Genomic DNA, 24579 nt, shown 5'->3' with positions numbered 1-24579 from the left:
TACTACCACTAGTGAAACTGTATGGCTTCAAACCATGTGAGCGTGCTTGGCAATACAAACCATTTTAAAGTTTAGTGTCACTGCTGCTAATTAATTTATTATTGTTATCATCATCATCATCATCTTGCCCTTCACCCTAAAGTCCCAGGGTGCATGGCAACAATTAAAACACAATGTTAAGAACAGTTTTAAACAACTTATAATCACAAAAGTAAGGTGGGTACAGCTCAAGTGTCAAAAGCCAGGGTCATGTAGTAATAGTGGTCATGCAAACAGTTATGATGAATTAATGATACCAGAAGCCAGAGCTGGCTCTATTATTAGGCAGAATGAAGCAACTGCCTCAGATGGCAGATCCTGAGGAGCAGCATGCCTCCTACATCAATTAAGCTAGCCTACTCTGCACCTCCTAAGGTAGTCTGCTGCCCTCAGATACAGTGGAATATATTGTCCCATTAGCAGTGTCAGAGTAAGATTCAACTGCCAGTCCAGGTGGATTGTGGATGTTGAATTTGGCAGAAGGACCATCTTGTCCTTCACCTTAGGCAGCAAAATGTATGGTACTGGCCCTGCTAGAAGAATTCTGTCATAACCACTGTCAAAAGACAACTGGGCCATACCATTGCAAACTACCTCAGGACAAACATGAAAACACGTTAACAATTTGGAGAAGGATTTTCATCTCCATTAATACCAGCACAGAAAATGGCTTTATTTCATACTGACAGCAACAACTTGAATGTAGTCACTTGTCACTCTAAAAGCACAAATAGAGTTCAGTAGGGACAGCAGTTTTGCTGTTGTTCACAAATGAGCACTTAAATTATTGAAATATTCTTTTGTAGCAATCAGTTATTTTTCTATAATTACTATAATAAATGTTTGCATTTATGCTGCAGAGCAAAATACAAAGTCATAAAATTAATAAACAGAGGTATGTATAATCTATCTATCTCCTTCATGGGCTGGTGCTTTTAACTATTCTAGGGCAAGGGTTTCAAGTATATTTCACTTTGGGTATATCAGTCAAAAAAGCTAAAATGCAGCACTTAGGATGGCTCTCAGTGACAGCTTTTAACATGAAGTATCAATAAAAAAGACCATAAATATATATGAAAAGGTCAAAAAGAATAGGCCTTGTTTTCTTGCAGCATCAGCAATCCTCCACAAGTAAATTCAATAAAATCCCCATACTACCTACTTCTCGAGTAGTTCTATTGTTTTCAGTGGAAAACCTCCAAGACATGCAGTTTTTATTCCACAGTTTCATTGCCTTTACAATTACCTAATTGGTAGCCACACCATAAAAACAATGACTTTTTTCATAACAGTACATAGTCCTGATGAACTATCAATACCTTTCTATGGAAACAATTGCGAAGGCCTTGGTTTAAGTGGCACATACCATATTTTTCCGTCTATAAGATGTCCCCATGTATAAGACTATTTTGGGGACTCAGATTTAAGAAAATGGGGGCAGGTGGCCCAGAGTATAAGACACCCCCTAATTTTTGACATTATTTTTTAGGGAGGGAACCTAGTCTTATACACAGAAAAATACAGTAATTACTAAGAACACCATGCATGCTAGGTTTTATATATCACATAATTTATTTAATATGCTACATTTGCAAAGTAAGTTAAGACATCAGCATGCAAGAAATGAAGAGATCTGGCAATTCTGAGAGGCACTGGATGGCTATGAGCTATCAAACACAGAAGAATTTGGTTCTGAGTAAATAATAACAATAGGATTATGCTGAAAAGCTACAGTCGTATGCACACTTGGTAGTAAATCCCACTAAATTCAGCAGTTTGTTTCTGTAAATAACCCTTCCACAGTTCTGCCAAGCTAGATTATGAGAAGAACTGAATAGAAGAGTACCAGATAGGTCCTTGAGGGTGAGAGGCAACATGTAAGGCCTAACTAGTAAAGCATAACAATAAGTCTTTAAAAGCACTACCAGTGTTGCAAAGTCTTTAAGTAATCATGAGCTGGATTCTGCTAGCTTTGTGAAACAAGGGAAGATGCCTTCCTTCACATCTTGCTTTTCTGAAGGAATCTTGGCAATGCAGGACACAAGGCCTCCTCACCTAAGGGAGGCATCTTGGCAAGCTTTTGGGCACAGTTTCATGATATCCCTAGCAGAGATGCAGATTGCAGTTTAAGGGCCGGGGGGGGGGGGGAGCCATTCTGGATGGTGAGGGATTCCCTTCAAATATGAGAATTGGGAAATGAAGCCTACATTCTGCAATAACCTACTTTGATGTCATGCCAGCACTATGCAAAAGCATTTTTTAAATTTTCTCAGGCATGTTAATTTGTGTGTTTTTACTGTTGATACTTGGGTTTTAGCCTGTTCTCTTACTTGCTGTTTGATTTTATCGTTGCTGTTTTATAAAGCTTTTATTATTGTTTATTTGTGCTGTGTTTTTTATATTTTACTGGAAGCTGTAAGATTGTTTTTCAAGGATGACGTATAAATACTTTAAAATAAATAAACAGATGAATGCTTTAGATTTATTGGAGAAATAACAAGGCGATTACATAATATCAAATCTCTCTAGGAAGCTAGTAATAAATATGGTGTAAGTAAGGGCAGATGCCATGTTGGACCAAGAAAGCAAAACACATGAAAGAGATGAGAGACTTCTAGAAAGTCAAAGTACAGCATTTGTCCATCATGCTTCCACTGCATGTCAGTGAGCATGGAATCAAAGGCAGTCATCCGAGTAAATAGTACCCCTTCCAAGTTTACCCCACTTCTCCTCAGAGCCTTTGACCTTTTTCATGTGACCTTTTCACATCCATTTTCATTCAGTTTTGTCCTGCAATGGACAGAGCTTTGCTGTACATGCATAGCTACTGTACTGATGCCTATGCATATGTGGTTAAACCAATATCATTTCACGTTCTGCTATTTTAAAATAAATGCATAAATAAATAAAAAAACTCTCAGTATCTTTGTGGATGCTCTTGTATCTATATCTGCACCTGAACACCATTTATCCTTCCTTGTTTTATGGATTACCATATAGAAACTGTATGATTTTTATTGTTTCATTTATACTGTGTCCTGCCTTAAGTGCACAATGTGATAAAAAACGATTAACAAAATCTATAGATAAGTAACCTGAGTGCCTTCCTGAAATGCCACTTTTGTGCAAACTGGAGCATTTCAGGAATGCAGTGGCACAGCACAGTGCCACTGCCACTTACCTGGGTGGTACCAGGCAGGGCAGGATAGTAGTGAGGTCAGGGCTTCGCAGGCACACTGGTGCAGTGCTAGAGGGCTTCACACAGCGCCAAACTCAGCTTGCCCTGCCTCACCCCCACAATAGCCACATAAGGGGCAGTGACATAGCACTGCCCCACTACCTCAGCAACACCTGGTGCCATGACACACCCCAGTATTTCAAAAGCAGAAAAACCACAGTGTGTTGATGAAACATGTATACAGACTGATTTACAGAGGAGCTGTGGGGAAAAAGAAGAACCTCTCAGACCATGCCTAGAAATAATGGGATAAACAGAAGCAATCATGGGACAAAGGGGAGTGTGGGTGAACCCTTAGTAAGAAGACTGGGTAGTGTATTTGCTCCAGGTTTTGCACAGTGCCACACACAACTGACTGCCAACCTCACCCACTTTCTCCAAGAGAAGTAGCATACTACTGAAAATATGCAACCAAGATAGGGTAGGCTTAAAAAGGTAAATGGACCCCTGACCATTAGGTCCAGTTGTGACCGACTCTGGGGTTGTGGTGCTCATCTCGCTTTATTGGCCAAGGGGCCTGGTGTACAGCTTCCGGGTCATGTGGCCAGCATGACTAAGCTGCTTCTGGCGAACCAGAGCAGCACCTGGAAACACTGTTTACCTTCCCGCCACAGCAGTACCTATTTATCTACTTGCACTTTGACATGCTTTCAAACTGCTAGGTTGGCAGGAGCAGAGACCGAGCAATGGGAGCTCACCCCGTCACGGGGATTCGAACCGCCGACCTTCTGATCGGCAAGTCCTAGGCTCTGTGGTTTAACCCACAGCGCCACCCGCATCCCAGGGTAGGATTATCCCACCCTAAATGCAAAATGGGGCTTTGATAAAGTACAGCTAGATTTTTATTTTACATGTGTTGCTCATTGAGTGACATTTATATGTAGCTTCTGTAAAATGTTTTTTCTATTAAGCTGTAAAATGTAAATTTGGACCTCAGCTGTACAGAACAGAAAGTCTCAGGAAATGGTATAACAACTTCTTTCATTCTGCTTAGTTTCGATGAAGGTAGGATTGATTGACAATCTTTATTACTCAACAGCAGTTGTTCAGTGGCCTAAGGGAAATAAGCCTGAGCTCAGTTCCAAGTAGACAACTGTCCAAATTACAGTATAGCATAATCACAGTTAAACCTTTTTTGACAAGTCCCACCAGTGGGGCCAAGAGCCTATAAAGCAGAATAACATGCTATGCTTTGAACTGATATTCTTAGGTCAAGTTTATTTACTTTCTTTTTACACTAATATTCCACCATTCTCCAAGGAGTTCAAATCCTCATACAACAGCAACTTCCCAACAACCCTGTGTGGTAGGTTGAACCAAGTTGTCTCTCTTCTGAGCAGGAATTTGAACAAGGGTCCACAGGTTTGCATAAAGTGTAAGCCAATTCATGTTAAATGTTCTTGAGAAAGTCTCCCAATACTGGAGTGCTTTCTGGAGCAGAAAGTCCTTGAACTAAATGTACAGGAGTGTAAAGGTAAGATAACTCCCTTTAAGTTCTTCTAAATCAATTTCATGCCAAAGAGAACCAATATATCATGAGATTCTTGGAAGCAACAGGTAGAAATTGCACCAACTTTTCTCCATTTTCAGAGTTTCATTCTAACTTGGCTGAAGTATCCAGAGATGAGCCTGGCACAAAGGTTCCACTAAGGACATCTTTGTGATCAATCAATGTGAACCAACTATGCAGCAAGATGGTAGATAGAGTGGGCAGGCTGGTTCTTTGCCTTCACACTCTGTCCCGACTATAATATTGCTGATTACTGTTAATATTACTGAAGCATAAAGGGCATGCGTTGAGCAGTACTTCAAGCACAATTTCAGAAATATGAACGTTCCCTTTCATGGAAGGGTGGGGGACCCCTGCATCTGGAATAGGATAGGCAGAGGTGTCAGGGCAGAAAATTGATACATAAGTCAAGTTATTTGTCACTGTCAACATGTGTTATTTGTGCCAATTCCCATTCACTGGAAATATCAGCATTGATGCTCAACAATGTGTTCATGGGAAGATACCATGTATATTTGAAATGTGAATTTCTTCCTTTGAATTGCTGGCTGGCAATGCACAGGATCTTTCTCTTCAAATGAGCTGCTCCTTCAAAGGAAAAATGTTCCTCTGCATCATCTGATGTCATTGTGACATCAGGTGATTGACAGTGCGGGCAGCTAGCTACAAACACAATTGAGGATTATACTTTATGCATCTGATGAAGTGAATTCAAACCCAGAAAATCTTATGCCATAATAAATTTGTAAGTATTTAAGGTGCCACAAGACCTTTCATGGTTTTTGATCCAGCAAATGACAGTCTTTGACTAAGTCCTAATTCAATCAGTGGGACTTAGGTTACTCACAATCAACAGAAATCCCATTGAGACTTAATCAAGATTACAAATGCAAGGCTCATATCAATGCAGTTATGAGCATGTTTTCTTAGAACTAAATCTTACTCTCTTTGCCATGGCTTACACGCTAGCAGGGCTGGCCCAATACATTTTGTTGCTTGAGGCAGAACATGGAATGAAACCTCCACACACACATCAAGGTACATAGTACTAAAGGCTGGTCAAGTTATTTTGACACCTCAGCCAATACATCCCCAAAGCATCTCTCCCTGCATGGAAAAAATACAATTTGCTGTCCTTTCATGACATCTAACTTCTTTCAGCTGCCTGGGGTGACCACATCACTCTGTCTAATCTAATGTAGGGCTGTTCCTGCTCACAGGTAGCAGTATGTAGAATTCCATTAGTTTCCTTTCCAAGTAGTTTTGCATAGGATGGTAACACAAGAACAAGCTTTTTCTGCAGTGGCTCCCCATTTGTGGAATGTTTTCCTCAAGGAGGTTCACCTGGCACCTAAAGATATATAATGAAGGGGCCAGGCGAAAACGTTCCTCTTCAACCAGGCCTTTGGCTGGTTAGTATTCTATAGGCTTTTAAATGTGTTTGGGGGGGGTGTTGTTTTGCTGTTTTGGTTTTAACTATTTATTTGTGCTTATGCCTTGCATTTTTATCTTGTGAACCACCCTGAGATCTTGTGATGAAGGGCGGTATACAAATTTAATCATTTATAATTATAATCCAAAACATGCCTGTGAGAGAGTAAGTCCAACTAAATTCAGTGGTGCTTACTTCTGAGTAAATGAGCATGAGAGCAGACTGCCTGTCACACAGTCTCTGATTCGCTGGGTTGTGTCCTGCATTTATAGGCATGTATGGCAAGAATTCAAAAAAATACTTCTTAACCACAAAATTGAACAGTGAATACTGTTTTATTACCACATGCATTCACTTGAGTGTGCTTGTAGGACATTAATTTCACACATGGCTGGGCATAAATACAAACCTGGTTTCCAATTCACCCTTACAAAAGATGTGTCAATTAAAAAAAGAAAGAAAAAGTTTCAGTCTTGAGTAAGAGGGCAAAAAACCTCAGTTTGCAGATATACTGAACAAACTGCATCAAGTTTACCAATTGTGTAATTAATTGGTTTTAAAAGATACACAATGATCAGGAAAATAACATGTATCTTAGGGTGGACATGTGAAAGCAACCTTAAGAAATCTTAGAGATCGGTGGCCTAAAAGTGATAGAGATGCTGCCTTTCTAACAAGGCTATGGATACTGCTATGGATACTGCTATTTTGTGGGTCGAATTCAATTGTGTGCTGTAAATTCAAGTTAGGTTATTAAAGTGGATTTGGTGCTCTTGCAAAACATACTTCTGCTTCTTCTTCTTTGAAATGGCTTTTGTGACAAGGGAAATGTCACATAACTTCCCTACAATAAAGCAGGATGAATGCTCAATAAACATCCAACATTGTATAAATTCCCAATAAACTTTGGGGATTGTAGCCTATTAAATTTTACTACAGTAGACCCATTGTAATAAATGGACCTAAGTTAGTTGTGTTTATTAATTCCAATAGACTTACTCTAAGTATGACTAACACGGGATAAAACCCTGTGCAAAAAATCAGGACGAATCCTCAGTAAACAGGTCATCCAGGAGTGACTTATGTGCTGCAGTTAGTTTCGAAAACCCAGCACATCTTCAGATTTGCTGAAGTACAGATGGTAAGATTTTGCCGTTGCTCCCCTCCGAAAATGCTTTGTCTGATGCATTTAAGATAGCTGCATTAAGAATGACCTGAAAACTTGTAAAATTCATTGTCAACAATGTGGTTTCACTGAACCAGAGCAGTGCAACACTTATTTGTTTTGCTATTTGAAAATCCACAGCAGATACTGTCTGACACCTACAGGCTACCCAGTGTGGGCAAAATAAATTTAGGCAGAGTGGAAATGTTCCCAGAAATCAACATTCTCAGTTAATTGTAATTCTTACAGTGGTGACTAGCACACTGATATGTCAGTGCTCCAGACACCTGCAAGCTAGACTACAATAATGATTTAAATACTAATTAATGCTGCTCTAAACATACTACTAGAGTCAGCACAAGAGAAAGAAAGATAACCATACAAAATTTGCAATGGTAGATTCAAGTCTCCAAGATAACGGTACTGCTTCAATTACATCTACCTTGTTTTGCTGCCATAGTTGCAGCTAACATCCTTAAGGAAGCTATTTGAAAGTGCCCTCAAAAGAGGATGTCCATTATTAGTTAGATTTCCCTCTTACACACACACAATTTTTCCATTTCTGTCAAATTTCCATAGACCTCCTCTTCCAAACAACCACCTGCTTAGCTGCTACATATCTCTGCATCCTTACTCTAAAAAGAAACTTGTGCAGCAATTAAAATTAGAAAGTTTTTAAAAATACAAATCTTTAATATTCTGGACATTACATGCTAGGGATTAGTCTCTTTAACAACATGCCTGCTACAGAGAGAAAACCAGAGGGGAAAATCTAGAAGGTGATAGGACTTTGCTGAATGACTAGATTATCCTTTTGTAACCTTGTACTAGTCTCAGTTGACAAGTCCAGAAAAATCTAATACTGCATAAGGAAAATAAATATGGGTCAGGTGTATTATAACAGTTTAAATTACAGGTCAGTGTAGGTGAGACAGATTAAAATGTTCCATGGAGCCTAAATTAAGGCTGATTCTAGATAGGGGCTTAATTTGTTACTAAAATATCACAAATGGATCATTAACACTTATTAAAAATTATTGGATTTCTTCAGAAAGAGTAAGTCCATATTAAATGGGGCAAAAAATATAGGCTGGGATTTTGATGCCAATGGCATCATGTGGACACTACAAAAATGTTCCCATAAAAAACACCTTCTGGAGCCCCCCCCCCCCGGGATGTTTTCTGCTTCCCACTATAAACCATAGTTGTCCCCAAAATAAGACCAGAAAGCAATGCTATACAGTATAGGGCTCAGCTGAAATGTATTTTGCAAGCATTCTGCAGCTCCCCCCAAACACCCTGTGTCTTCAGTGAAGATGGGGAAGAGGGATTTTAAAGGATGTGGAATCATGAAAGCATTCCTATAACCAACACTTCCTGACTTGCCATGCTGCAATAAAACCATCATAGCCAGAAAGACAAGCGTAACTGTGTTGCCAAGACAACTGGGGACAATACTCTGCGTCTTACTGCACTGCTATGCTACCCTATGGTGGTTCTACAGCAGCACAGATATACAGGGAGCGTCACTCCAGTTCCTTAGCAACAAGGATACACCCCTTCACAGCAGTCTGAGCTTGATTGGCCTCAGTGACATCACCACATAACCAAATCTCACTGGTTATGGACTGCTGTTATGTCACTGCATTCTGTAAATGAGTCCTGACTGGTTGACAGGGGAAGAAACAGTAGCAGAGCAGGACGTTTAGAAGGTTTCAGACAATAGAAAGTCCTCTCCTTTGGGGGTGAAATTTCAGCACAGTCTTGGTACTACAAAAGTGTAGAACAGTTTAAGGGGAAAAAATTATGAGCAAATAATATTTTAACCATGCATTCGAATAAATGAAAATGAATGCCACATTCTGATTCTAACTTTTGGAGCAATAAGTGAAGTAAGTCTTATGTAAACATACAAAGGAGTGGGTTGAATGAGATTTCATTTTAGAACTAATTCAGTAAGAGGAAGGAAGAGCTACTATTTGAAAATACAGCACTAGCAAATTGGGACAAACTCCCTAAAGTATAGAACAAGCCACCTTGAGCTTTGAAAGGGCAATAGGTGCAGCGTAGAATCTATTAACATGCTTCTGCAGTGGAAAGGCTAGAAATTGTTAGATGAAGGGGAGGGTGAATACATTTGTCACCACATTGCTTACTCCATTCTTACTTTTTATTATCAATTTCCCCAGAAGGTCAGCCTGGTGCCTATAGTAGAAAATCGCATAAATTTATTGGCCTAATGCCAATGGAGTTGATGTTGCTAAGCTTATAATTTATTTTCAAAATCCAACCCGACAATGCAAAAAAAATGCAAGTTAAACCAGCAGGAATCTTTGCAAATAATCACTGTGCATTAGTTATATATGGAATTTTATATGGGGCCACTGCCTGGGGAACTATCAGCAGAAGCTTTAGATCTAGTGATGGCCAATTCTTAAACAAGATGAGAATATCAACAGCTGCAGCTCGTCTCATCCCTACATTGCAAGCCCCCCTCTTCTAAAAGTCTTTATCCTGCCTTTCTCTCCCAGCAATGGTGCCTCTCCTCAAGACAGCGGTATAATAGTACAGAAGCCCTATCTACCTTTATATAAGCCTATGTTCCTCACCGGAGGGCCCTTGTGGTGGTGGCAAGCTACACATTGTGAGCTCAAATTATTAGTGAAATGGATGAGGGGAAAATGCTGCTGCCCCCCGCCAAAAAATAGTGTCTCCAGTCAGACCACTTGCCCTCACATTTTCCTTTTGGAGGAAGCCCAGCAAACAACCTAATGGGCAAGAACAGGTAGAATTTATACAGCAAGGAAGGGAAGAAAAGGAAAAAAGAGAACTATATCCAACACAAATAGAAGGGGGTGGACTTCAGTAAGTGATCCACAGATTAGTAAGCAATTGGAGTCTCTCAGCACTGCCTCTTGCTACTCAAGCCCTGTGGTGGGATGCAGCTCAATCTATGCTACTCGAAGTCTGCGGACCTGTTTCAATCACATGTAGCCAATGCAGTGTCCTTCATGTTGGACTACAACTCCCATTAGCCTCCAGTCAATAAAGCCAATTGGTCGGGGATGATAGGAGTTGTAGTTTACAATACCTTGAGGGCATCACATTGGCTGCTTTTGGTTTAGAGAATACTGAGTTAGACAGCCCGTCTCATTTTAAGATCACTTCCTATGTTCTCACACTAGGCCTTTATGCAGATGTATAGAGGGAATTGTAAAATTCATGGCAGATCCCACAATCTACTCTGGAGTTTTGGTACAACATAAATCCAGATTCTATAACACTCTCCAGTGACTTGATGGAAACTTTTCAGGGAGTGAGATGAATTAATGAGTGCTATTCATTCCCATTATCAATCCTTATGCCTCCTTTTAAACATAATTTTATTTTTTTAAAAAGCTTTATTCAGTAACGTAAGGGTGCTTTTTTTGTTTACTTGTACAACAGCAAATAACCACTTCTAAAATCAGCAGTCTGTAGTTACTGTGCCTTTTCTAAAGGCTAGGATATATAAAGGAGGTGATTATATAAATAGGACCAATATAGGTTGCTGAAGAAGGGTGCAAGCTTTGCTGATTTTACAGAGCTTTCAGTTTCAAAACACAGAATAATGTCATAAACTTTGTTTTCATTCCACTCTGTCCAAGCAAGCAGGTTTTGTAAAACACTAAAGTTTGTAGCCATGAATGTGGGATTCATTTAGTTCAGCCAAAACGTCTTGAACAAATAACTCCTACTCTGGAAATTATTTTTTAACGTGAGTAGCCTATTAAGATTCTACATCCATGCCTAAATACAGGGGAATGCCAGTACTTCACCACATATGCATTTCTAGATAAGTAATGATGCCTGTTTAAACACTAATAGGAGTCCATGGAACTGCTGTTAAGTCTATACACACCTTTCTGTTTTAACTCAAACATTAAACTTGCTATCCACTCTCCTAAGAATTACCTTCTGACAGCCTAATCTGGTCCCTCCTCTCAGATCTTGCTATTTGGATTGGAACTTCTCATTTACATTATTGCAATGCACTCCACTTAAAAATGAATTGGAAGCATACTGTAGACGGTTAATAAGTACAGCTTTCCCTATCATTGCATCTCCATGCTGGGGGAAAGCAGGACCAGTTGAACTTCTGCCTGTATGATTAATTTGTTAAATCATTCAAGACAAAGGCAGCCTTCATGATGTAATCAGCTTTGGTCAGGGACTGCTACTTCAGTAATTAGAGCCAATTAATTCATTGCTGTGCAAATGAAGAACACCTTCCAACAGAATCTAAACAGCACAAGATCTTCACAGGATATACCTAATAACTTGGAATGTGGCTTTTGGCTCCAATGACAACAAATCTGAAAGAAAAGCAGAAATCTGGCTGAATATGACCAGGAACACATGTTCATTGGATAAGAGCTATTCAGCATGAGGACATTATAACTTGATTGCCAAATTAGTAAATGTGAAGCTTCAAGCAAGTTACTAGGGTCCAAAACACCTTTTTGAGCAAAAGAATTTACCTTACTAAATACTCTCTAGCAGTGTGTGTGTGTGTGTGTGTGTGTGTGTGTATAATTTGCCATGTTCTCTAAAAATACCGTATTCTTTCAGTTAGGTTGAGCTGCCAGGCTACAACCAAGTGAAAGCTCATTTATCTCAATGAGATTTACCTTAAAATCTCTTGGTACATTGGGAGACAAGGCAGCTGTGGCTTCTCCCACCCCAGTCCTTCATCAGTCCTAACATCTCAATCCCTTCACCCGATCTGACTCCAGGTGTGCTTCAAAGAAGGTAGGGGGAGGGGGGAAATGATCTAGGATGGGAACAGGCAGCAGAAGTCATGGCTGCCTTGGGAGATTTAAAGTTATAAGAACGTTATTCAGGTTTGAACGCAGCAATCTTACAATCAGATGAACAGCCTGTTCAGCACTCGGAAAAAGGGCAACGCCATGAGGCAGAGAACTACAGCTAGTTTATACATCTTTTTATGTAACTTGATTAAATTAGTAAGGCCCAGGTGGATTCTAGGACTAAAACTGCCTGATATGAAACATTACCCATGCAACTTCCAATTAAACACCTGCCTAGGCAATTCTTACCATTATTTGTAGAGGCTCATCAGCTTGCTGAGTGTTAATGTACACTAGTAAAAATGATTACTTTGTAAAAGCTAATGCTACTTTTTAAAAAATAAAAAGGTTGTTTTGAGTGTGTGTTAATTATCCACTAAAATTATATGAATGGCTGGACAAATTAACAGGTTTGACCACATAACTGAGGGTTATTTCCTTCTTATTTTGACTTACATGAGAGAAAATCCCATGAAGTGCAATGCAGCTTACTTTCGAGTAGACCTGCACAGGACTGCACTGTTAAGAGTCTGGTCACTTTATCACTTATCAACTCACTGCTCAGTGGACAAAGGGGCTGTAGCTCAATAAGAAACTATCTGCTTTGCTAGCAGAAGGTCCTGCATTCAATCCCTGGCAATTCCTCCAATTAAAAAAACAACTAGGTGGCAGGTGATGTGACAGACTTCCGCCACCCACAGTAGACAAAACTGGGCTAGTGATGAACAAATAATCAGATCTGGTAGCATATAAAACAGCTTATGTTTCTAATGTAACAGGCCCTCAGAAACTATCCCTCAGGCTCATTTTTTTTTAAAGCTAGGATATTCTGTTTAGATTAGGATATTCTGAAAGGTGGTCCTTTACAACACATTAAAGCATTTTCTAACACTCATCATAGCTGAAGTTTTAAAGATTCCAAAATGTGCCAGAGAAACAGACTTTAAGAGTCTGTGGCCTTGGACAGTGAGCTGCTATGAAGATAAGATGCCAAGGTGGAAAAAGAGGTTCCTATATTTTAATCATCAAGCAAAAGTATCAGCAGCTGTGGCTCTTCTCACCTCTGCAAGATAAGTGGCACCCGTCAAAAATCCAGCTTATATATAACTATGAAATATATGGCAGTCAAATCCCCTTTGGTATATGGTCACTCTGTATGAGGAAACTTTCAAAATGCAGCACAGAGGTTAAGCAGGAGAAACTATCTCACAGTGCAATCCTCTCACCATGTCCACTCAGAAGTAAGTCTGATTGAATTCAGTGGGTCTTACTCTCAGGTAAGTGGGGTTACAATTGCAGCCTTAAGGAAGAGGCTACCTACAGGAACTAGGCATGTGGGGCAAAGTCTCCCTCCATTCCCAAATAAAGATCAAGTTGACTTACCCATCCTCTGATATTTTCATCACCTTCAGTCTTTAAAAATCTCTGTCATTAAAGGTTGGTTCCCTGAACCACATCCACTTTGCAATCATTCCGGGGGTGGGGGGCACAAAACAACCCAAAATGCCCTTGTAGAAATTCTTTACAAAGGTGGGGAGGGGGAGAGAGAATCTTCTGAGCAGCCAATCAAGCAGCGTTTGCCAAGACTGTACTCCGTACAAAGCACATTCAGCTTTGTATTCAGCAATATGCTCTACTAATAGTTAACATAAATCATTAGGGTAACTTTACAACATAAAAGACCAAACCATTTAATCTGGATTGTTCTTTTATATATCCCCCACTTTGCAAGGTTGCCATGCAACTGACTTGTAGCTAAGCAGCAATAAGTAAGTGACGATGCTATTGCTCCCTCTAGTGTAAATATGCATTCTTATTTATTAAATTCATAAAAGTCTAGAAGCAATAATTTACCATCCCAGCCAGCAGAAGGAAACCACCATGCATTCCCCAAAGACAAGAACAATTACTTATAAATAATTGCTACACATTAACAGGTTTGCCTGCTGTGTTTTTCCTGGTGTTTGGGGTGGCCCCCTCTTTGAGAATGTTTCTCTGTGTAAATTCACTGGCACTTAAACAAGTAGTGCTGACATTCATATAATGGGCCAAGTGCTTTTTAAAAAGGGATCAGATTCTGAGTAGCACAGATCTGCTGAATTCTGTAACTGGGACATCTTTCACCTTTTCAGTAATTTCTTCCTTTGGCACACAGTGAGTACATGGACTTCTTCACCTTTTATAGGAAGAGGTAGTGGGTGGCAGTTTCATTACACAGTGTGCAAGATAGTTCTTGCTGCACATGTGCGCAATTTAACAACCAGTCCTGTGAACCATCTGCTTCTCTGGCCATGCTATGTGATGCTCTTCCTTCAATGTGCTTCTGAAAGGCATATCTCGGTAACTAACAAGCAGACAAAAAGTTAGAGCCTAGTGCACTTCCTCTAGAGAAGGGTCTTTTACTGTTCGTGTTAAAGCTATGAATTAGGGACTAGCTAGTTTCACCTTAGCAATGAATGAACTGGCTGTGTGTTGTGCACAGATCTATATTTTATATCAGCCTGACATATTTATATGTTACAGTAAGAGTTGTACTGCTACAGATATAACCTTAGGTGGCATAACCTACATGCATCTATGGGTCAATGAAACTAGCTTGATAGGAATCAAATCAAACAGATACTTGGACTGTCATTGGATCTGTAAATAAATATTGTAAAATTTGCCTCTGGTGAACAAATATTACACCTTTTGTTACCTATGGGTGAAAAAGTTGTGTGTGCTGTTTTGTGATAGCATGGGGTATATATCATTCTTCAAGGTTAGTCTTCCGAATTGGAACTATGTGTGTTTCTGATTTAAACTGAAATCACTACCTGCCTGGTTGGTTTATTCTATGAAGGTTGGAAACTCTGGCATTTGTGGGGCTTGTACTTTGAGGAACCTCTTTAGAGACAACAGCCACAGATATATACTTCTCTTTATGCAAATCAGCTATAGAGACTCTCCTTAGAGTTGGCCACGCTGGGGAAATTGATTTAAAGCAAGCTATGATAAAATCTTACATTGGAGTTTCTTGAATTAATTGATAGCTGGGTTACTCACTATAGTTCTTTTGGGAGCCATGGGACCAGGTGGCTACATGGTAAGGAATGGGACTGGAAAAGAAGAAATAACTGTTTGCTTAAGAAGAAAATATAGAAGGGCAAGTCTTTTGCAGCATATCATGTTGGCACTGAAAACCATGATGCAGGAAAAAGAACTGGATAGTAGCCTGTAAAACACAGTGAATGAAGCAGTGTATCATGAAAAGTAATTTATGCAAAGCAGGACATTAGCACAGAGGAGTCAGACCACCATAGAATTAAGAAGTAAGTTTGCTTTCATGCTAAGCACAGGAATGAGATGTTGGAGAACAGTTTTTTTCTCCAGGATCAGTTGGCAGAGAAATCTTGTACTGTATTGTGCTAGATGGCAGGAGTTGTGGAAATGCTGTGTAAGGGTGGCCTCAAAACCCACAGTATTCATCCCAAACTCTACATGGGACCAAGGTTTGATCAACATGAACTGCAGCTTATTATCAAGCACAAGGTGGTTCCCAGAGTGTTGCCTCCCCCCCCCCACTTGTCTGTCCAGAGCTGTTCCCTCACATTTTTCCTTGAGCCTGCTTCTTGAACTCAGGGTAAGGACTAGTACTGCTCCCATGCTGGGTGACTTACCCTTATACAAAAATCAGAGCCAAAAGGGAATTCCTTGTAGACATAGCCTATGAGATTTGCCAGGAATCTCAGAATCCTGCTGTTCCTAGAAGCTCTAAGCTCATTACACCACCTTCTCTAGGGTGATGTCTTCTCTATACCAGGTGGGGTTGACCAGGAGAGTGGTACTGGTCTCTGCACTATGATAAGGTAGCTAATGCAACACTTCCTCTGCTCTTCACAGATATCTGATTCAGCCTCTATCCCCAGGACCCTCTCCTCCACACACAGGGCTTGGTCCATGTCTCTTGGCCCTTTCTCTTCTTATCCATTTGTTCAGAACCCAAGAGCATCTCCCTCCAGCTACCCATTATAGGTCATATTTCATAGTTCTTTCACCACTTGAAACTTTTTAGTGAGCAATTATAGTGTCACAGAGAAAGAAATGGACATCTATCATATACAGAAGTGCAGGAGTAAATGCTGATGTGCAGGAGCGAATTGTAATAGTCCCCCTAGCCACGCTTCCAACCAGAGTCTAAAACACGAAAGCAACTGCAAGGAGCTTGTAAGTAACTAAGCCTCACAGCCGACCCCTACTTCCATTCCCAAGTCTGAGGTGTTAGGAATCTTGAGAGAGAGGCATTTTCCAGAGTTTGCTCTCTTCCTGCCCTTTGAGGGCCTGGCTTTTTGGAGAGCCGAGGTTTGACAGTGGATATGCGGCTTGTTGAAGTGTTAAGCATGCCTCCACCTATACTCAACTTGTATATTTGTAAATAAATTCAAACATTACAAAACATCATACAGTGGTGCTGTCAGGGTAGGACTTTAGGGCCCTCCTCATCAGAAAGAGCAGGAGGAGCACTTAACGTAGCAGGGCTGGCTTACCACATTTTGAAGTGTTGTATTACCATTTTAAGGAAGGTGGCTGGCTCCCCATAGGACCTTTAGTCCAAAAGGCTAAAATTATCTAGCTGCATAACTATGCCACAAACCTCCAGAGATCTCCTTCCAAAGGAAACAAAATCCAGATAGTTGTTGTACACCTGGAACTTCTCACTGCTTGGGAAAGTGTGGTGGCATAACAATATAGTTACAGTGTACCTACTACTGACATTACCTTATATTGGCATAACCTGCAGTTAACGACAACACCACCAGCATGCTAGGAATGCAGCATCTAGGAATTTGAAGTCACACTAGGCCTTTTCAGACCTCCCCCTCCATATATAACATGCAGGAAAGAATGGAATTGTGTTCCACACAGATCCCAACATCGCCATATGCCACCGGCCCCACTTCGAGATCTCTGCAAGGACAGTTAAGGCCTCAGAAGGGGCCTTTCTGCGCTTACAGGTGAACATACATAGGAGGTGTTTTCAGTTTTTCATGTGGAACAGGTCTGGGAATGGGGGCAGTGGGCATGGTCTTGTCCTCTTATACATATTAGCTGTACAGGTAGAAGGGACTGATGAAAGGGGCTTGTGTCTGCAATAAATTCTTGCAAGTTTGCCTCATTTATTATACGTTTTTGTTACAGCTGGATCAAATGGTTTTATAACTTGGCGAAAGCATACATGTGATTTTTATTATATTATGTCATTATTGAATCAGTAATTTTTGTTTGTCTTCTATTCCAAGGACTCATAAAATTAAACAAGTATCTACTTTAACTTCCAAAATCAAAGCCTCTATTATGACCTGCCTGTCTGTGTGTTGTTGCATCAGGAAAAAATTATAAGGACCAAAGCATCTATGTTTTGGTGACCCACTATTGTCTCAGTCCTACATCTGCCATGGACTACCTCACAGGACTGTTGCAAGCACTGAGTTAATATATGCAAAGTGCTTGAAATTAATACCTCTTCCTCCTCTCCACTAGGAGAGGATTTAGACATGTTTATAATGAAACTGCCCACCATGACATTTCCCCCACTTTCTGTAGTCTTTGGAGGTCGCAAATGAATATGGGATATTAGATGGAATAATTTTTCACACATTCTGCAGAGGGATGCCCAAATTCTCCTCGAGTGTACATACAGTTGACAAAGAACCATGGCGGTTGGCGGCCTAATGACCGTTGCAGGTATGATGCTCCAGTCTGCATGTTTAAGTATACATGACCTTAGAATTGAGGTGTTTTTCTTTAAAGATGCTCAGTACATCATATCTCCATGCCCTTATCATATGTGGAGTTCAGTAACTTTATCCTCCCTGCATATTGAAAAATCCACCTCCCTGGGGTATTGCAGCCTGTTCTTCAATACAGAGGCACTTTCCCTGTGTTCCACACCACCTTCTCCATTCCATACTGTGCTACACACAACAGCATCTGGCCCATTGTGCTGAGTCCTATTAATATGCATTAGTTTAAAATATTTGAATATAAATGATGCACCGTGAGCTTTTTGATAAAGCCAAAGGACATGCAAGTTCAGGACCTTTCTCCGCCTTTCTGAATTGAACATTAACCCTGACTGAAAATTTCAAAACACCAGGAATACATATTCAAAACGTATCATTGTCTGAAATTTTGGCAGCCTTCTTATCACTGTACAACGAGCTCTTTGGAGAATTACAGTGCAGTTTGGGTTTCCCCCACTGCCAAATATTCATGGACAAAAAGGTTGTGGAGATTAGGTTCCCAAAACAACAGAACCATCACTAGAATCTAATTAAAGCTATTTGTCAGAAGCATCTTTTAAAATTCAACAAGGCTCTGTAGAAACCAGCCTTGAACTGAAACTAAAATTATCTTGCCCTGGGTGTAATTAGTATAAGAGGGATTAATGAGCACATACAATTACACATTTGCTTTCCTACTCAGGCTTTGCATTTTTAGTGAAGAAAGAAAAATAAGTCACTAGGGTGGAGGAAATGCAATAAGCAGAAGAGATAAGTACATCTTGCTACAGAGCTGCATAGCTTGGTGAACACAAATTACTGCTACCTTGGATGGCAGCTCTGGCAATACTCGCTTTTGGTTAATCAGATGTTCTTAGAAGTAGGTCTTTAAATTTATTCTTGGCTGTTGACTTTAGGAAAGGATCACAACTGCAGTTTGCAATTTTTTTCTATTTTTTATTATGTTTACATGAATCAAGGTTTAAGGTGACCAGCCAGCTCTCGATTCCAAAGACAATTAATTGTTGTTGTTGATGATGATGATGAAAAAATTACTTACTACTGGGGAGGTTCAAGTAGCATAACCATGTAGACCATTAATGGAAACTAGTGAGTCAAGGGTGGACAATATGCAAAGAAGTTTAGTATATGCAATAATGTATATGCAAAAATAAACACACAAGAGATTCATTAATATGAAGGTCCCAAGGCATGGCCTGAGAGCACATAGTGGAGCTGCCTGCTGAATTGAAGTCAGTTTGAGTCTAGTTAGTGCCTAAATGGCAGGCTACCTGACACTCCCATGTATGCTACCTTGAGTTTGTTTCTTAGTTTATTAAATTTATATCCCACCCTTCTCCCAAAGGGAGCCCAAGGCAACAAACACATGTAGGCCAATTTCCATGATGGAAGAGAGGTGGGATTTAAATGAACTTTAATACATAAAAATAAATGAAGAAATTGTTCACTACCTATCTTAAAACGGTTTTCCTTGGTGTTGTCAAAGAGCCACATTCACAAATTACCAAAGGAAAATGATAACAATAATGTACTATCATGTGGACTGTAAATTTTACTGAATTCTCAAATTCTGGTACTGGTTGCTTGCCAGAGCAATTTTGCTAAGTAGGCAATTGATAGCTGCCAACATCCATGCCTAAACTAGGCATTTTAGCATATCTGTGTGCTTCATTGAGTCCAATTGCTTGTATAGATAATTACTGTGTTTCTAAAAACAAGTTCTAACACAGCAGAATTGTGCCCTTATGTATAGAGCCTTGTTTAGTTCTCTAAAATGTGTTCAGGATTTTTTGTGGTTCATCTTTGCTTTCCTTCCTACTGCAGCCAATCCAGGGAAGGTGATGTCATTTTGTCACCTGATCTTCCCAAGGAAAATGAACATGCAAGAATTGGTCCTGGTGAAAGAGGAACAGATGTCAACTACTTGTAGTGGGGAGAGATGAAATGGTAAGCAAGCTAGGGGACATCCTAAGAGAGAATACAAAGCCATGATAGAATTAAAAAGTCCTTCCTTCTAAGAGAGAATGGGCCAAAGCATAGAGTTTTCCCCCAGTTCTGCTTCTTTAGTTCTGTGTGTTTCTTTACAAAGCCATAATAGCAGTCGTGTCTTCATAAGAGAAGGGTCAAAACTAGATGTGCTTATACAAATGATCAGTATGCAAAACTGTATAAATTTTGCATGCAAGATATATCTGACTGCCTTGCTCATGTTACATGTCTTGTATGGCTACTGGTGTTGAAAAAGTTGCCCATCCCCTAAAAACAAACTTGCAAGTGTATTTAAGCCTGGAGCTTAATCCAACAAGCTGTTGTGTTTGGCAGTCTCCCCTTTTTTCCACCCCCAGAAAATCCTCCTTGTCCTTGTTAGAGCTTTGCAGATTTATTCAATCACTGAAATTAGATAGAGAAAAGAACCTTGTATGTCCTTTTAATGCCCTTCGCTTGGGTTGAATCTAGTACTAGAAACCTCAATTTCTTCACTGAAATTAGGGGTTCACTGTTAAGTCCCTGGATTTCCCTTGAAATCAACATAGATGGTAAACGCTTACACCCAAGTTAGAACAAGCATGGAGCAAAAGAAGAAGAAAATATAACTGCAATTCAGCATGTCAGTCATGTTCAATACATTCTGCTCCTCCATGAACAATGGGAGTGGTTTGTATTCAGTTTTCTTGTGGGAGTAAGTGGTGGATGCGACCATCTTTTTCCTTATAGCCCATCCACAGAAATATGCTTTTGGCATATTGGGTTTTGGATAACTACTTCTAGTTCTTTATGCCACCATCTGGAAAAGCAGATGGAGTAACTTGCCTAGTTTGAATGACCGCTGGGAGGAGCACAGAAAGAAGAAATGACAGTGAACTTGTAGCAGCAAAATCGGATGCCTTCATCTGCCCCACATGCAATTAAACATGTCTCTCCTGTATTGTTCTCTACAGCCACAGCAGGTGCTTTAACTCTCCAGCAATAGCTACAGTTGTTTAGCCATTATTTATAAACTGGCAAGATTAGGTAAAATAATGCCATGTTCATTTATAAAATATAAACAATGGCTGGGTGATCATAAGGAAACCCCCTACCCCCAGTACGATTGTCACCTTAACAAATATTTCCTGAGTATATGGATACGCACTGCAACACCACAAATGTCTAATTATAGTCTTACGTCCTTTTTTTGGTATTTTCACAGCAGGTAAATGTAAGGGGACACCTGTTCATAAGCTTGCTTTAAGAGTGGTATTTGCATCAGATGCTATGGTTTTGTTCAAGAATTGCCCAAAAAGTGGTGGGAGAAGTCACCTTGTAGTAAAAAAAAATGCTAATATTAAGCATTTACCTGGTGTTTATTTGGTTATATACTGTAAATGTTCCATATAATGTTGAAGAATCCTGCATTAGAGGTTTTGCCATGATGAGTGGTTGGGTTTGCACTGCAGTCATTATGGACACTTTAATAAATTCATTGCACAGGAATTTGCAGTTCTTCCAACATCAACTTAGGCTTGAAAGTTTGTAATTATGGCACCTACATTTGGATGAGCCTTGTTGGTATTACACTGGTTTTTTTTAAGAAGCCTTCAATCCATGTAATTGGGAAGAAAGGCTGGCATTTGACTGTAGGCTCTCAAAAGCTAACAAGAACAGCTAAATACCTTTCTTTATTCCCATTTCCCCCAACCTTCTAGTCCGAATGACAGAGTGCTGTCTTCCACATTGTTACTTGATTTCACTGTTTTCTACCCACCATCCATAACCCCAACCTTGTGCACACAATTTTGTCAAACGCTTATTGGGGTCCTTTCAATCTGCCTTGCCAACAGTGCAACCTATTACTTCTCTTTTTCCAGTCTTCACTCCAGCTGCTTAAAATGATTGCCCCCTCACTTGCCCTCCTCCCAGTACTTGGCTTCTAGTCCTTTGATCTTTTTCTTTGCCATTCCTAGTAAGCAACCTGACCCTTTCACACCTTCTCTCTCACTCATTTCTTCCTCATCCTTCAGTCTTGCTTTCATCTTTTCCCTTCTTTGTTCACAAACTCCCCAGTTCTTCCTTTCACTGAAGATTGTGTCCTTCCGCCTCCCCACCCCTAGCTAAGAAAAACCCAGGAGCCAGAAAATGTCACCTTTAAAATTACTGTCCATTTCCAGCAGGTACTACATTGAAATCATTTTTCTCCAAGACATACTGACACAGCAGTATTTTTAGCTCCAGAAATAAGAATTTAAAGCATTAAATAGAAAAAAGCTGCTATACTAAGATGACCTGTGATGTAACCATTTCACGTACTTTTATATAATATTAGCTAAACGTGTGAACATGAATTTGTCATTGCATACAAATTAATTCTATATTACACAGAGCTCCATTATCAATTTGGTTGCTTACTTTCATTTCAAGAAGTGGATGTGGAAGCACAGTACTTTGTGCAACTCCACATTTCTATAAATATGTGATGAACAGACATTGTGCTACCTTCTGTGATATGGCTTAGGAAATAATGATGAATGACTGCGTCTAAAGGACTCTGTGCCCTTAAAACAGCTTGCCTAACAATTTTCTCTCCTCCGCCAATCTTTCAGTACGTAAGTACAGAGAACATTCAAAACAGTACATTCTCACTAGCGCTTTCATGATCTCGCCACAGCAGGGATCATTCACATTCTCAAAGGGGGGGACGGGACATTAGATTGCTTGCCATACAACAAAAGGGCATCCCTGGAGGTCTTAGCAAAGCCTTGACAATGCGTTCTCCACTATTGCTTTCTGGGGACTACAGTACCCATGGTATTTGGATGAGTAGGCAGCTCAGTAGCATAGATCACACTATGATGCCATCAGACACTATTGGCCAAGAACTGAGAGGCCTGTGGTTCAGAAGTGGAAACAACTATGCAGAGCCTTGTGGAAAAACTGCTGCACAAGAGGCAGGAAGGCAAGCAGAATCTGAATCAAAACTAGAATTCTATGGGGACTGTGTGGATAGGAGATGGGGCAAGGGGTAAGATTGTTCTCTGGCTTAGATACAAATATGGGCCAGAGAAGAATTTGAGGTCTGTAATGTAATGTAGGGACGTGGGTGGCATAGGGACACGGGTGGCGTTGTGGGTTAAACCGCAGAGCCTAGGACTTGCCGATCAGAAGGTCGGCGGTTCGAATCCCCGCGACGGGGTGAGCGCCCGTTGCCCGGTCCCTGCTCCTGCCAACCTAGCAGTTCGAAAGCACGTCAAAGTGCAAGTAGATAAATAGGTACCGCTCCGGCGGGAAGGTAAACAGCGTTTCCGTGCACAGCTCTGGTTCGCCAGAAACAGCTTAGTCATGCTGGCCACATGACCCGGAAGCTGTACGCTGGCTCCCTCAGCCAATAAAGTGATATGAGCGCCGCAACCCCAGAGTCGGTCACGACTGGACCTAATGGTCAGGGGTCCCTTTATCCTTTACCTTTAATGTTATCCTTGTATTTAAGGTCATTATGAGTCCTAATGTGGAACTTAACTTACCTTGTTCCTCCACCTATATAGTCTTTTCCTATCTTCTTTTTCCAGAAATATTATTTCAGGCTTAGTAGAGGCCATTTTTAGGGAGGGGTAGAAATGGTCCAGAGCTCTTGGATATATTCTAAATTAAGTTTTTTTTATATTAACGTTTGTTGTAATTACTTCTGCATAACTCTTAACAACCTAGTTTCCACATTTGACTAAGGAAAAAATTGCCCTGCTTTGTTCTACAAAAATCAGCAGGTAAAGTTTTCAAACAACTGAAAAATAAGCGTAATTGCCCAGCCATGCCTGCATATCAAATTGCTGTTAAAGGCATGGGGGGAAGATTTGACAAAAACAAATTAGCAACCTTACAATAATAAGAAAGAGGAGCAGTGGCAGCTGGTCCAATGAACAAGAAAGACAGATGTACCTCCCTTGCTTGTTTCCCTCTGCTTAATTACATTGTTTTGACATGTAGCTTAACCAGGGCTGACTTAATTGTGGCAGCTAGAGTGGTGACTGGGAGCAGCTGCCAGGACCATATAACACTGGTCCTAAAGGATCTTCACTGACTCCCGGTTCGTTTCCAAGCACAATTCAAAGTGTTAGTGCTGACCTTAAAAGCCTTAAACAGCCTCGGCCCAGTATACCTGGAGGAGCGTCTCCACCCCCATCGCTCAGCCCAGACACTGAGCCTCCGAGGGTCCTCCGGCAGTTCCCACACTGCTAGGAGTGAGGTTACAGGGAACCAGGCAGAGAGCCTTCTTGGTAGTGGTGCCCTCCCTGTGGAACGCCCTCCCATCAGATGTCAAGGAAATGAACAACTGTCTGATTTTTAGAAGACATCTGAAGGCAGCCCTGTATCAGGAGTTTTTAAATATTTGATGTTTTAATATGTTTTATATGTACTGTAAGCCGGCCAGAGTAACTGGAGAAACCCAACCAGGTGGGCGGGGTATAATTATTATTATTATTATAATTATTATTATTAATTTGCAGAAACAGGATACTAACAACAATACAGTAGCTCCTGAAAAGCTCACTATATGATGGTTCTCACTACATGAATAGGAGATCACTTG

General features: G+C 40.4%; 1 protein-coding gene across 11 annotated transcripts in view; it reads right to left on the bottom strand.

Moving 5' to 3' along the window:
* The window catches only part of KALRN (kalirin RhoGEF kinase), a 523049-nt gene that overhangs the window by 483636 nt on the left and 14834 nt on the right, over positions 1-24579 (bottom strand). For 3 of the 11 annotated variants that reach the window (XM_083722242.1, XM_083722243.1, XM_083722223.1), the window contains exon 1: positions 13618-13895. The exons of 1 other annotated variant lie outside the window; for it this stretch is intronic. In XM_083722242.1, coding sequence (XP_083578368.1) covers positions 13618-13621 — 4 coding nt within the window. In that variant the 5' untranslated portion in view covers positions 13622-13895. Of the gene's footprint in view, positions 1-13617; positions 13917-24579 lie in introns of those variants that run through there. 7 more of the 11 variants (XM_083722240.1, XM_083722241.1, XM_083722222.1 and 4 more) reach the window with 5 other exon arrangements.

Source organism: Podarcis gaigeae, assembly GCF_964106915.1.
Source record: "Podarcis gaigeae genome assembly, chromosome: 1".
Lineage (NCBI taxonomy): Eukaryota > Metazoa > Chordata > Lepidosauria > Squamata > Lacertidae > Podarcis > Podarcis gaigeae.
This window is presented reverse-complemented; position numbering and strand designations above follow the sequence as displayed.